At 50.2% G+C, this 14,451-nt stretch overlaps 1 protein-coding gene across 5 annotated transcripts in view; it reads right to left on the bottom strand.

Annotated features, from left to right (window-relative positions):
• Nucleotides 1–10,278, bottom strand: part of CHD3 (chromodomain helicase DNA binding protein 3) — a 58,766-nt gene extending 48,488 nt beyond the window's left edge. For 3 of the 5 annotated variants that reach the window (XM_054049508.1, XM_054049511.1, XM_054049509.1), the window contains exon 1: nucleotides 9,688–10,278. In XM_054049508.1, coding sequence (XP_053905483.1) covers nucleotides 9,688–9,892 — 205 coding nt within the window. In that variant the 5' untranslated portion in view covers nucleotides 9,893–10,278. The remainder of the gene's footprint in view (nucleotides 1–9,687) is intronic. The other 2 variants (XM_054049512.1, XM_054049513.1) reach the window with 1 other exon arrangement.
• Between the last annotated feature and the right edge of the window lie 4,173 nt (nucleotides 10,279–14,451).

Raw genomic sequence — 14,451 nt, 5'->3', positions numbered from 1 at the left:
CAATGTCGCTCCGCTGGTGTGAATGGGTCCCTCTGCACCTGTTTTTTGGTCAGCTGTTTAACTGTCTGCTCTCCTCTGCAGAAGCTCTGATGAGCTCAGGGAGGCCAGACATAATGGGGCCATGCTAATGTCACAAGACAGCCAGCTGAACAACAATTAGATAGCCATTCTCACGCTTCATCCCGCGCCCCCCCGCCGTGAGCCGTTTCTCCACCTACTTGACTGGAGACCGTGGGGGAACGTTCCCCAAGCGTGACTAACGCAGAACATCTAGCATCGCCTCTAGAAAACCCGCGCTCAAACCAGCAAGACCAGAATCCCAGCCACCAACACTCAGCCAAATTCCTCGCACCTAGGGCAATGGGGTTTTGATCCTTTTTTTTTTTTAATTTGCTGTCAGTGAAATTGCCAGATTGGCAGCCCTGGAGACAGAAGATAATTAGCAAACAGACACAGGCACAACCCAGCCAGGCCTCAACGCTGGGATGGCCAGCGACAGGGCCCAGGAGTCCGTTTTGGAGGCCAGAAGGAGCATTACAACCACTTCGTCTGACACAGGCGCTCGGGTGGGACTTTTGAGAACGCTGCACTCGCTTCACACAATGGGCCGCCATCATAAAGGAATGAACCATAGAATATGAGGGTTGGAAGGGACCTCAGGAGGTCATCTAGTCCAATCCCCTGCTCAAAGCAAGCCCAATCCCCAGACAGATTTTTGCCCCAGATCCCTAAATGGCCCCCTCAAGGATTGAACTCACAACCCTGGGTTTAGCAGGCCACTGCTCAAACCACTGAGCTATCCATTTCCTAACTGAGCTGTCCCCCCCAGGCTGCATCACTGGGGGGCATAGATCATCGTTCCCGTCGCGCGCTTCCCTGGGCTGAGGAAGCTAATGAGCCAACAACCAGACCAAATTTGGTGATGAATCCTGGTAACCCACCACCCACAGCACGTTGTGCATAAGAAGGCACCGTCGCTTGCACGTGGGGAAGCTCTGCTCTCTCAGACCAATGGGCGCAGGCTCTCTGCATATTCAGGAGTCAGTTACACTCACCTCACATTGTCAAGGTTTGTCCCCTTCCCCTCCCCGATAGAGTTGGGTTTTTTTAAACAAAAACTGAGACACTTGAGAACAACGGAGAGGTGAGTCCGCGCTTCCCCGCACGCCACTGGTGGACACCCCAACAGCACCTGGGCTGGATTCAAACTGTTCCATAGCTCCAAGCGCCCCAACTCCCCACCTTACACCTTGAGCAGGGAGCACTTCCTGCCATGAGCCAAAGGCCCTCGGCACTTTACAGGACAGACCCCTAAAAGTTAGGTTTAAGCAGAGGAAGGAGGCTCTTGCGGGTAAAGCTTTTGATTACGAATCAGAAGATCTGAGTTCAATTCCCAACACAGACTTCTGATACGACCCTGGCTAAGTCACTGAGACCCAGATTTTTACAGGCATTTGGAATTAATGGGATTTTGGCACCAAAAAAACATTGATCCCTGTGGCCCTCAGTTCTGGGGATAACGACATGTCCCTTCCCCACAGAGCCGTCGGGATGTTTAAGGGACTCAGGGCCCCCGGGACCAGAGCTTTGGAGCGGAGCCCGGAGCTGGAGCGTGGACCCGTAGGTTTTATGCAGGAGCTGGAGCGGAGCAATTAAAAAATTTGATTGCTCCAAATTCCTGCCCGGGACAGACAGGATCAGACACCAGCGTGGCCATCTCCCGGATCGGGAGTTCCCTCCCCGGCACGCAGAGCCTTTCTCCTCTAGCTCATCCGTCCAAATCAAGCCCGTGTCGTTATCCGCCGGCTGTTCAGTGACCCTACAAGCTGGCGGGTTCTTAGCCTGGCTCCCCGTGGGGCAGGCGGACGCATAAATCACAGCTGGCACTAACTGGCTGTCTTTTGACAGAGGTCAAGAACTAAACGGGGTCACGGCTCAAGCCCCCAGAGAGGGTCCCTCTAGGTCACAGATTAAGCACACTGATCCCACTGTACCTGTCCGCTACGGGATCCCAAACTAATAGCCTTCACCGGCTCTAAATTCACACCGCCACGTCTTCGCACGCAGGCCCCGAACTAACAAAGCATCTGAGTGGGTCCCACTTGCTGGATGATCGAGGCCTTGGTGAGCCTGGATTTACAAAAGAAGATAATGGATTTCCATGGCCTGCGAGGGGAGGAAGGGCGGTAAAACAACCTCAGGGAAGACAAGACAAATGCACTGGTTTATGCAGGAGCCTGCCGACCACCTACTCAGGGTGGATTCCTCATCTAATAATCCTTTGGCAACTTCACACAGCAGGCTGGCCACGGGAGAGAGATATTGGCCAGCTGCAAGGCAAACATGAACTCAGCAGCACAGAGAGGAATGACCCGTCAGATGATGCCAGTCACCTCGACAGGGGATGCCCTGCTAGGTTAGAAATGACAACACAGCCCTCTGACACACACAGACACACACACCCACAGGCATACACACACCCACAGGCGGGCACACACCCCGTATGCTGACACCACCAGCTCTTTTGCCTTGCAAATCAAAATGCAAAAAAATAAAAATAAAATAAAACGGAGGCACAGCCAACGGGGTGGACTCGGCTTCGCACCCTCCCCGCCTAGATTCCTGTCGGAGCCCGGCTCAGCCGCCAGCCCCTTCTGTCTAACGCATCTGGCTATGTCCCAGTTTCTTCTGACAATACCACATTATCTCTTCAGCCCTCTGGGTTTGAATCACCTGGTTGCATTCAGCCGCTGCTCAGTTCCCGGTGGGATGTAATTCACAAAGCCGAGGGGAGCGGGGCAGGCCGTGATGCCTCCTTACCGCCCCTCAATCCCGTCAATTTCTAATCCTGCCATCAATCTTTTCTTTTTTTTTTTTCCCCCCCTCGCCCCTTTCAGATTCTCCCCCCCCCGCCCTAATCATAATATTGATGCACATGCGCAGCCGAGATGGGTATTTTGGCAGGCAATCAACTAGAAATTTCCACACACGTGACATTTCACTCCCTACCTTGGGAAAAAAAAAAATATATATATATATAATATATAAAATACATGCACACACATAGATATTATATAACGCGACAAGGGATGGCGGGGATGGAGATTTAATTAAAACCAGAAATCAAGAGTTATTTCACTGTAACCCGAAACAAAGAAAGACTCAAGAATCTTCATCTCATTCACTACAGATGTCTTTTCCACCCCACTTGCATATTTAAATTTAAACAAAAGACAAGCAAACCAAGAACAGATCCTTTATCTACGGCAGTTAACAGAGGCCATTTCCACTGGGGCAGGGGAATAGGTCCTTCTTATTTTTAACAGTGGCTTTAAAAATCATTGTCCCCAAGGTAGAAATTCGCCAGTCAGGGAGGGATTCTGGACCTCGGGAACTCTGCCGAATTAAATACAGGCTACGAGGGAGATTTTCAGAAAGCGCTCAGGTCCCCCGTTAAGCAATTGACTGAAGCAGGCAGATTTTCAGAAGTGCGTAAAGCCCACCTGTTCCCCCTTGTTCCCAGGTAGGATGCGGAACCCCTTTGCAAATTTCGCCCTCAGAGAATAGTCTGTTATGGGGTATAAATCCACAGGGACACCAGCTGACAAGGAAATGCTGGGGGGCCGGGAGAGATCAGAGATCCAGTGCAGGAGTAGGTAGGTTACTGAGACCTTCCCGAATTTCAGACAATGAGCTGGATTAGCCACCGCTTTAAGACCAATGTGAGGAAAACTCTTGCCAAGGAAACCTGGTGGAGTTCCCAGTGCTCTACTCAGGAGAGGGGACAGCTACGTTGGAAGAGATTTCATGCTGGAAAGCAACCAAGGCCGCCAATCCTCCAGCTGGATCCGTCATCAATCACAGGATCAGGGGCTAAACGTATCCCCTCGTTTCTCAGATCCCGTAAGAATTTCCATGTGGTTGTTTTACGTGGAAATACTACTTAAAGTGCCCCTTTTGGGGGGAGCAATTATAAAGACCCCCCTGCCAACTTTAGTGGTTTGATTTGCAAAGGTGCTGAGCACCTGCCGGTCCAGCAGACTTCAGTACAAATGGTGAGCCTTCAGCACCTCATCAAATCAGGAACTTGCTTCTTAGACTAGCGATGAAGCGGGCACCACGGTGTTACATTCTGCAGGTACCCAATCCTGTGAAGACTTAATCAGGTGCTTAATTCTGATCACACAAGGAGTCCCACTTCGATCAGTGACTTTAGCTATCCACATGGTTATGCACATGTTTAAGTCTTTCCAGAATCAGCACCAGAGTTCGGATGTTTTCAGGGCTCTGGGAAAAACAATCAACCTGTGATCTTCTACCTTCCTGGTCTGGAGGAGTTTGGAAGTCAAAAAATTATGGCCGAAATTCTGGCTTCATTGAGGACAAAGGCAAAATCCTCACTGATTTCAACACAGCCAGGATTTTCATGATAAATGCTGAAAAGCCTTGCAGGATCGGCGCCTACTCAATACAAGGCCTAGCTCAAGGCGGCCCTGATCTCTGTTCAGCAGCCTGTACTTGAATACAAATAAACAAAAAGCAAGGCCATACGGTCATTTTATGAACGGTTCTGGATTCTTTCGCTTAAGCGTCTCAATGTTACAGGTGGAGAATCGGGAGGTAGATTTAAAGATTGAGGGGACACCGCTTTCGTGATGAAGCAACGCTGCTTTTAAACATTGATTTCTGACCATTTTGAAAAGTGGGAAAGAGGAGACTATTTTAAATCCTGGAGCTTAAAAACACACAGACACACAGACACACACACACACCTTTTCCTTTTCACTGAAAGTGGCTTTTCTTGATCAAGAGAAAATAAAGTGATTGTTTTTCTCCCTCTCTAGTGTTAATTTTTTTTAAAATCAGTATTCACAATGGGGAATCATCTTTGCCTTTCTTTAACTTAGCCACACATGTTAGGTCGTAAACCTGCAAATCTTTCCTCCACTTTCTCATATAATAATTATCCCCAGCTCTTATCTATTTTCTTCAGTAGATTTCAAAGCACTTTCCAAAGCAAGTCAACAGTATCTTTAGCCTCATTTCACAGAGCGGGAAACCGAGGCACAGGGTGGGGAAGCGGTTCGCTCAAGGTGACCTAGCAAGGCCACTGGCAGAGGCAGGATTTGAATGCAGATCTCAAGCCACACATCTTCTGGTCATGATGTAACACACAACACAAGGAATTTGACTCACACTCTAAAGCCAATGGGACTATTTCCATGAGCAAAGCTACCCACTCAAGCGTCTCCAGGATCAGACACTTAGGGTATGTCCAGACTACCCGCCACATTGGCGGGTAGCGATCGATCTATCGGGGATTGATATATCATGTTGACGCAATATATCGATCCCCGAACGCGCTCCCGTCGATTCCGGAACTCCACCAGGGCAAGCGGCGGTAGCAGAGTCAACGGGGGAGCCGCAGCCGTCGATCCCGCACCGTAAGGACAGGAGGTAAGTCGAAATAAGATACGTCGACTTCAGCTACGCTATTCCCATAGCTGAAGTTGCGTATCTTACATCGACCCCCACCCCAGCGTAGACCAGGCCCCATGCTTCAAAACTACTGAACATGTTTTTTCTATACGTAGCGATCACGTTTTTCAGTCACTCAGGAAATGCTAAGAAAGAAGGTCGGGGGAGACAGCTGTCTTTCCACTCCCCCGGCCCAACATTAAAATTAACGCATTTATTAAATCAAGAGAAAGCAAAGTGACTTTGGGGACCTGGAAATCAAATTTGGTGACAGAAAGATATTGACATTATTCCCCCCGCCACACACACTTTTTTTTTTTTTTCCAAGTCACAAATCCTTTTCCTACAAGGCTGAAACTAATAAGCATATTTTTCTCTCTCGATGCACTGATCATTATGACCAATCAATGGGCGGAAAGACCCTACTGCTGAGAATAATAGGATTGGAGCAGAGATTGTCCATTTAGACGAAGGCAAAAGACTTGCACGTCTTTCACGTGATGCACGGCAAACGACAAGTCTTTGGAAGGCTGAAGGCTGAAGCCTTAGGTTGTAAACTCTGGCGACAGACCATCTATTTGTTAGGCAGGTACCCACAGCCTAGGACAACAGGGCCTTGATCCATGATTAGGGCATCCGGGTGTTACTGTCATAGAAATAAATTAATAATTATGCCAACGATAAAGGGAGAGGGAGAACCGGTGCAATCTTACGCCCACACTTCCTTATTTCTCTGCTCCTTCGATTCCTTAAGCGTCCTTCCCCTCCCCCCCACGCCTGAGGTTTTCTAAATAAGGGAGAGAAAATCAAAGCGAATATGTGTAGAGATTAGTTTGGCAGCAGGAAAATACTCTCCAATTTTAATGGACAACACCCTTTGGTTACATCCCTGTGATTTCACTGACATTTAAAATTTCCTTTTTAAACCATGCAGGACTCCGATACCAAGATAATGGGTGCCCCAGAGCAGGGAGCAGGTCAGTTATACAGGGGGAATATGGACTGGTCTTAGGGCAACAACTGAAGTGAAGGTAAACTCGCAAAACACGGCATTTGATGCATACTGCAAAAGGTCCCCGCCATATTCACCCTAGTCTTGACCCCACCTACTACCCTGCCTTCCGCTTAACCCTGTCCTCACCTCACCCTCTGCTCCCGCCATTGCCAGCCTAGGCCTGACCCACCCACTCCCACCGCAGCCCAATAACCCTGTCCTCACCACACCCTCCGCTCCCGCCATCGCCATCCTGTCCTTAACTCCACCCACTCCGACCGCAGCCCATTAACCCTGTCCTCACCTCACCCACTGCTCCCGCCATCACCAACCTGGTCCTGACCCCATCCACTGCCACCGCAGCCCATTAACCCTGTCCTCACCTCACCCTCCAATCCCACCATCGCCAACCTGGCTCTGACCCCACCCACTGCCACCGCAGCCCATTAACCCTGTCCTCACCTCACCCTCCAATCCCACCATCGCCAACCTGGCTCTGACCCCACCCACTCCCAGCACAGCCCATTAACCCTGTCCTCACCTCACCCTCCACTCCTGCCATCGCCAACCTGGCCCTGACCCCACCCACTGCCACCGCAGCCCATTAACCCTGTCCTCACCTCACCCTCCGCTCCCGCCATCGCCAACCTGGTCCTGACCCCATCCACTCCCACTGCAGCCCATTAACCCTGTCCTCACCTCACCCACTGCTCCCGCCATCACCAACCTGGTCCTGACCCCATCCACTGCCACCGCAGCCCATTAACCCTGTCCTCACCTCACCCTCCAATCCCACCATCGCCAACCTGGCTCTGACCCCACCCACTGCCACCGCAGCCCATTAACCCTGTCCTCACCTCACCCTCCAATCCCACCATCGCCAACCTGGCTCTGACCCCACCCACTCCCAGCACAGCCCATTAACCCTGTCCTCACCTCACCCTCCACTCCTGCCATCGCCAAGCTGGCCCTGACCCCACCCACTGCCACCGCAGCCCATTAACCCTGTCCTCACCTCACCCTCCGCTCCCGCCATCGCCAACCTGGTCCTGACCCCATCCACTCCCACTGCAGCCCATTAACCCTGTCCTCACCTCACCCTCTGCTCCTGCCATCACCAGCCTGTCCCTAAAGCCACCCACTGCCACCGCAGCCCATTAACCCTGTCCTCACCTCACCCTCCGCTCCCGCCATCGCCAACCTGGCCCTGACCCCACCCACTGCCACCGCAGCCCATTAACCCTGTCCTCATCTCACCCTCCGCTCCCGCCATCGCCAACCTGGTCCTGACCCCACCCACTGCCACCGCAGCCCATTAACCCTGTCCTCACCTCACCCTCCGCTCCCACCATCGCCAACCTGGCTCTGACCCCACCCACTGCCACCGCAGCCCATTAACCCTGTCCTCACCTCACCCTCCGCTCCCGCCACCACCAGCCTGTCCCTAACGCCACCCACTGCCACCGCAGGCCATTAACCCTGTCCTCACCTCACCCTCCGCTCCCGCCACCACCAGCCTGTCCCTAACGCCACCCACTCCCACCGCAGGCCATTAACCCTGTCCTCACCTCACCCTCTGCTCCCGCCACCACCAGCCTGTCCCTAACGCCACCCACTCCCACCGCAGGCCATTAACCCTGTCCTCACCTCACCCTCCGCTCCCGCCACCACCAGCCTGTCCCTAATGCCACCCACTCCCACCGCAGGCCATTAACCCTGTCCTCACCTCACCCTCCCCATCGCCAACCTGGCCGTGACCCATCCACTGCCACTGCAGCCCATTAACCCTGTCCTCACCTCACCCTCCGCTCCCACCATCGCCAACCTGGCCCTGACCCCGTCCACTCCTGTTGAGGGCAATTAGCCCCATCCCTTAAGGCACCCTTTACTCCCATCGCAGGTGAGGTAACACTATCATGAGGGGTACAAAGTCCCTCCACACAAGCTGTGGCTACTGACCCCCACCCCACCAGAGACCACCACACCCACATTTAGGTAACCACCGTGGCCATGTCCCATGGACAGCGGAGCCACTTGCTCTCCCAATACGTCCTGACACTGCACAGAGTCCAACGCTCTCTCCCTTGCATCATACCCGAGGCGGCCCATCCGGCAGGGCACTAAGTCGGGTTGAGTGTTTGGCCCCATCTGCTCCCTACACCCTGAGATTACATCCCCTGGAGACCACCACTAGTCAGAGGGCCAAATGCCACCTACCGCCCCTAATGCCAGCAGGCCACGCCCCACAGGTTACTGACCCCCCACGCCACCTCGTTCCAGCTGATCTGATGCTGAAGGGCACCAAAGCGCTCTCCCAGCCCGCTGGCAAATGCCATCAGCTGGTCCCTCGAGGTTCCCTCCCTGTCAATGGACCCCATGTGCCCTGTCCTGTCTGCCACGGTGCCCTTTTTATCTGCTGGCTGGGGAAACCCTCAACCCTGGGGGTGCTCACCGCCTCACAGGGGCTGGCAGGGGGTGGGGGAGCACTTTGAGGGTAGCCTCCAGGGCTTTAATGGAGAAGGGTGAAGGGGGGCTGTGTTGCTAAGCAATCAGGGCCACCCCACATTCGGGGGGGGGGGGCGATCCTGTTCTCTATTGGAATCCATGGAGGCGCATCGGGCCCCACTGAGGCCACTTCGGGTGGGGGAGGGGCCCTGAAAACCAAGTCGAGGGGGGCTTGCCTGTACCCCTCCCCCATACTGAACGTTCGAAACGCGGGGGGGCCATTAGAATCTCTCGAGGGGCCCCCTCAACGTTCCAAAGCCGTTAAGCCGCGCGCGGGGGGGGAGGAGGGCTGAACTCTCGGCCCCTCAGCGTTCCAAAGCCATTGGGCAGCGCGGGCGCATGGGGGCGGGGGGGTCGGAACTCTCGGCCCGTCAACGATCCAAAGAGGGGAAGGGGGGATGGAAACTCTCCCCTCTCGGCAGCGTGCGCGCCTGCGGGGGTGAACTCTCGGCCCCTTAACGTTCCAGAGCCGTTGGGCAGTGGGGGAAGGGGGGGTGCCGCGAACTCTCGGCCCCTCAACGTTCCAAAGCCGTTGGGCAGCGGCGCGCGCGCGGCGGGGGGGGAGCCTCGGAAGTCAGAACTCTCGGCCCCTCAACGTTCCACAGCCGTTGGTTGTTTACAAACAATGCCTCCCCCCGAAAGTTCCAAAGCCGTTGGAGGGGGAGGGGGGTGTTTTGGCGCCCTGCTCGGGGGGAAGGGGGCTTGTTTACCTGGAGGAACCGCAGCTGCTGGTGGAGTTGATGCTGCTGGTGCTGGTGCCAGTGGAGCAGCAGCAGGCGGGAATATGTCGCCTGGGCTGTTGTCCCCTGCTCCTTCTTCCTCCTCCTCTTCCTCCTCTTCTTCTTCATCCCCCTCCACCTCAGACACCACCATCTCCTCCTCCTCTTCCTCGTCCTCCCTCAGAGGGGAAGCCATGGTGGTGCTGGGGGGGGGGGGGCAGGGACACACACAGAGAGAGACGGGGGGGAACAACCCCCCTTCACCACACACAAAAATCCTTTCCCCCCCGTTCAAATCACCTCAGTCACAAAAAAAAAAAAAAAACTGCATGAAAAAGTCCCATGAATTCAAAAAAAAGAGAGGGAAAAAAAAACCTCTTAACTTTTTCCCCTCCCCCACTTTAAAAATATAAAAGTGGGGGGGAGAGGAAGAGAGAAGTTTAAAATATATTTAAATTCTAAGGGGGCAGCTCAGCATAATATTTGCCACAAGAGCAAGGAACAAAAATGGCCGCCCTTAAATTATTTTAAAACAGACCCCCCCAGGAGGGAAAAAAAAGGGAAAAAAAATCCCCCCCACCCCTTTCTTTATTGAAAAAAAAAAACAAAATGGCTGGCTTGATTTTTAAGTCACCCCCCCCCACACCACCACACACACACCTCTTCCTTGAGGTTAACAAAAAAAAAACCCAGCCCCCCCCCCAATCAATCCAAAACAGCCACAACAACAAAAAGATTCCCCCCCCCTTAATTTTTCTCCTTATTGTTGCTTGTTTGAATCTCTCAGCTCATTGCATAGATGAACAATATTTGTATATTCCTGGCACTGGGGGGGAACTGAAAGAGAAAGATTTCTGCATAAAACAAAGATGGCTGCTCTAAATTATTTCTTTTTTCTTATACTTCCCCCCCACCTCCCTCAATAAAAATATTTTCCGGGGGGGGGGGGGGGGACAGAAAAGGCTGGGATTAATCAGTACTCATGCTCAGTGTGACATCAGCATAAATTGTTAAAGGTTAACTAGTTCCATACTAGTAACACCATATATATATATATAATTTTTTTTTGCCTGCTTTACTAGTTCATGCGAGAGACAAGAGAAAGGGGGCCCTTTCATTTTTTTTTCTTCCTTTCTTACTTTTAAATACTTCAGAAGGGAGTGGTGTATTTTTTTTTCTTTCTTTCTTTCTTTAGGCTTAAGGCAAGAGAAGAAGAACCAAGGGGGTGGGGGGGGAGAATTTAAACGCATGGTCCAAATTCGGTGAAGTGTATCGTGGGGACAGATTTAACTCTGTCTTTTCCTTGATATCTTTTTCAAGAAGGTTTTCCACACACACTCACCAAAAAAAAAACCCAACAAAAAAAGAATGAGATCCCTCCCTCCCCCCCCCGCTTTTCTATTAAAAAACACTGTCCTTTCTTTTTTGTTTCGTTAACTTTTCACCAAGGACACACCCACATAAAATTGGGGAGCAAAATTTTATAATTGTTTGTACCTTATTTTAGTTTTCCTTTAAGCTCCCGCTTTTGAGGGGGGGATTTTTTCTTAAACTTGTAGCCAGAACACAAAACCCATCTAGGTTCTTGACAGCCACCCCCAAAATGCAATTGGAATTGGGGTGCTCCTAAAAATATAAGGGATACAGTACTCTCTGGGGGCCCTGATCCTGTGACTGGCTTCATGCCTGCGACTCAACACGCTTGCGGTGCCTAGAGATTGCGTGATAGGCGTTCAGTAATCCTGTCCAATGTTTATTACAGTGGGTAGTCCCCATAACAACGTGTATAGTCAGCATGTGCCGCCTTGGGCCCTAAATACAACCGGGGTGTTCATTCACAGAGCCCGATCCTGCAGATGTTACAGACGTATGTAACTTTGGGATTACTCACCCAGGTAAAGTTGCTCCCACATGTACTGTTTGCAGGATCGGACCTTCGATATTAATGAGGATGATGGGGGAGTTTTGCAACTGAAATAGGAACAGAATTGGACCTAGAACTGGGGAATTCCAAGCTTAATTTTTTTTTCTTCTCATCAGCTGCTTGGTTGTGTCCTTTAAAATCAGGGATTTTGTCGTAAATGTCGAAGGAATACAGTCTCCTGTAACTTTAAAATACCAGCATTTCAAATACCTTTTCCCCACCTGCACACCCCACCAATAAAAGTTGGAGAACCCCTCCTTCAGGAATAAGGGACGCAGTGCTGTTCTGATTCCATCTTCTTTTCAAATGCATCTAGGTTTTTAGGACTATCCTCACCAACTCAAAAAATATAGCAGGTAAAATAAAAGCCCCAATCCTGCATTGGTCTATGCTAGCAGATTCAGTTGTAGGATCAGGGCCTAACTGAGGATCCTAATAGATCCTGGAGTTCCCTACTTGTATTTGTTTTTAAATCATCTTTTGTTTTCCTTCTCAGGCATATTATTCCCCTCATTGTTTCGTTTTCTGTATATTAAAATAAAAGAGAGTGCTAATCACACCACAAGGCAAATGGAGAAATCCTTTCTAAATATGGTCCAATCCTGGGAACAGTTAAGTGTGTCAGCACAATACACCTCTACCCCGATATAACACAAATTCGGATATAACGCTGTAAAGCAGTGCTCTGGGGTGGGGCGGGGCTGCGCACTCTGGCGGATCAAAGCAAGTTCGATATAACGCGGTTTCACCTATAACGCAGTAAGATTTTTTGGCTCCCGAGGACAGCGTTATATCGAGGTAGAGGTGTATGAAACACCACAGCCCTCCTCTAAACTTTTTTGATTTTCAAATACTCTGATGCCTGGAAGAAGCAAATACAATTACAATTCAGGGTTGGGTGGAGGAAGAATTTCTCTTCAATATTTACAGGGAAAGTGTGATGATTATTCATTTTTCTCCTCTATGATCTCTCTCTACAACTGTCAATTCCAGGAGAGAAAAATTCATAGATTTTAAGTCCAGAAGAGACTGATATGATTAGAGAACCACAGTCACTATTTTCTGGATAAAGCCCGTTCTAGACAAGACTTTTGAACTCTAAAGTCCCCATGGCATTTTTTGTCAGAGGTAGCCAGCCTCCTGGGACAACATTTCTGGGGAACCTATCTGAAAAAAAAAAGTTAGGAATTCGAGATAGGTGACCATTAGAGGACAGGACCCAATCATGCAATTTTAACCCAGGCAGAACTCCCAGTAAGGAGTTTTACCAGCATTACAACTGTAGTCATAATTTTCATAATCGTAACCTAGCCATACGTGCTGTATTTCTATGAACTGTGGTGTTAAATCTGGTAGGAAAGGGTTCGGATTTGCATGCACACCACTACGAATTCTGTTTAATTCTCAGCTCCATTCCCCCTGCAGAATAGTCATAAATACCCACATAGGATATGCCCATCGCCTGCAGGGAAACACTGCTTGCCAACCAAACGTTTCCCTCTGTGCCTTTTAAATTTAATTCAACACCCCCTACAGTCCTCAGAAGCATGGGCGCTGATCCCATTCATTCATGTTGAAACAGTTCCCTGGCGGTGCTAGAAGCCAATGGTTCTGGACGAATTTGGAGGCGAAAGGGGTGGGTTGGAGTTTTTCTCTTTGGCTTTAAAATGCAATAGACAAGGGCTTTTTTGTGGCAGTTGATTTGATTATCTTTGACTTATTTCGTCCTCTGGTTAGCTGCTGGGAAGGGGGAAGAAATGAAAGGGGCATCTGATCATCTGGTTTCGAAGCTGCCAATTTAATATATTTGCAGGGTGGTTAGTGTGGTATTATCATATTGTTCAAAAACAAAAAGATGCATACTGAGAGCAAAACACAAATTTTCTGACAACAAGAGAAACTCTTCTTCAACTTGACCCTGGCTGTTTGTGGCTTGGTCTATATTCCCCAGGGAACGGTTTGGTGGGTTGTGTTGTTTTTTTGGTGTTTTTTTCCCCCCATCTCTCATCCCTGTTGAATGTTTCTTTGTAGCTCAGCAACTGTCAGAGGGAGACCACTGAAGAAACATAACATGTCACTAACAGAGAAGTCGTAGTGTTTATCAGAATGGTTCGCCCACCGCATTTTGTCTTGCAAGAGGATCAAAGAGCCGAGACGGCCATACCCAGACAGCACTTCCCCCAAGGGAACGGCCTCTGTTTGCACTGGGAAAATCTTTCAAGATGACTGCCATGGCCTTGGCCTCTTCCCCGCTGGTTTTCTGTATCGATGCTTTTTCCCCCTCTCTTTAATAACATGTTAAAGTTGTGTGGTGACCCGTAACAATGGGGGAATGCCACATTCAACCCTAAAAGACCAGAGGGCAAAATGCTGACCACGGTGCAGTTAATGGGAGTTTGGCAGTGACGGGCCACTTTTGTACACATGAAGAAGCCTCTTCTGCTACATACATGTGCAGCGCCCAGCATAATGGGGCTAAGATTTTGACTGGGGCCTGAAGAACTGTAAGTGAATTCTGGCTTAGGATTTATTACCATGGCATTTACTACAGCGAGTAATTCTACTGTGGAGCTACTCAAGGTCATATGCACTCCAGCTGATAGTAAACAGAGCAGTCACTCACTTGCAGTAGGCTTTAACGGGTGCGTAGGCCATGGCCTCGCCTTCTGCACAGGGGTGGATTTTAAGGCTGACAAAAATAGCACGTTAATGTTACCATATATATGTGAGCTTAGTTTGGTAGTTCAGTGTACTGTTCTGGGACTTGGTTTCCATATAAATACAGTATATGTTTTTTTTTATTTTGGAAATTTAAAAAATATATATATCTT

Source organism: Malaclemys terrapin, chromosome 15 (genome assembly GCF_027887155.1).
Source record: "Malaclemys terrapin pileata isolate rMalTer1 chromosome 15, rMalTer1.hap1, whole genome shotgun sequence".
Taxonomy (NCBI): Eukaryota; Metazoa; Chordata; order Testudines; family Emydidae; genus Malaclemys; species Malaclemys terrapin.
The sequence above is the reverse complement of the archived record's forward strand: the minus strand, read 5'-3'. Positions and strand labels throughout refer to the sequence as shown.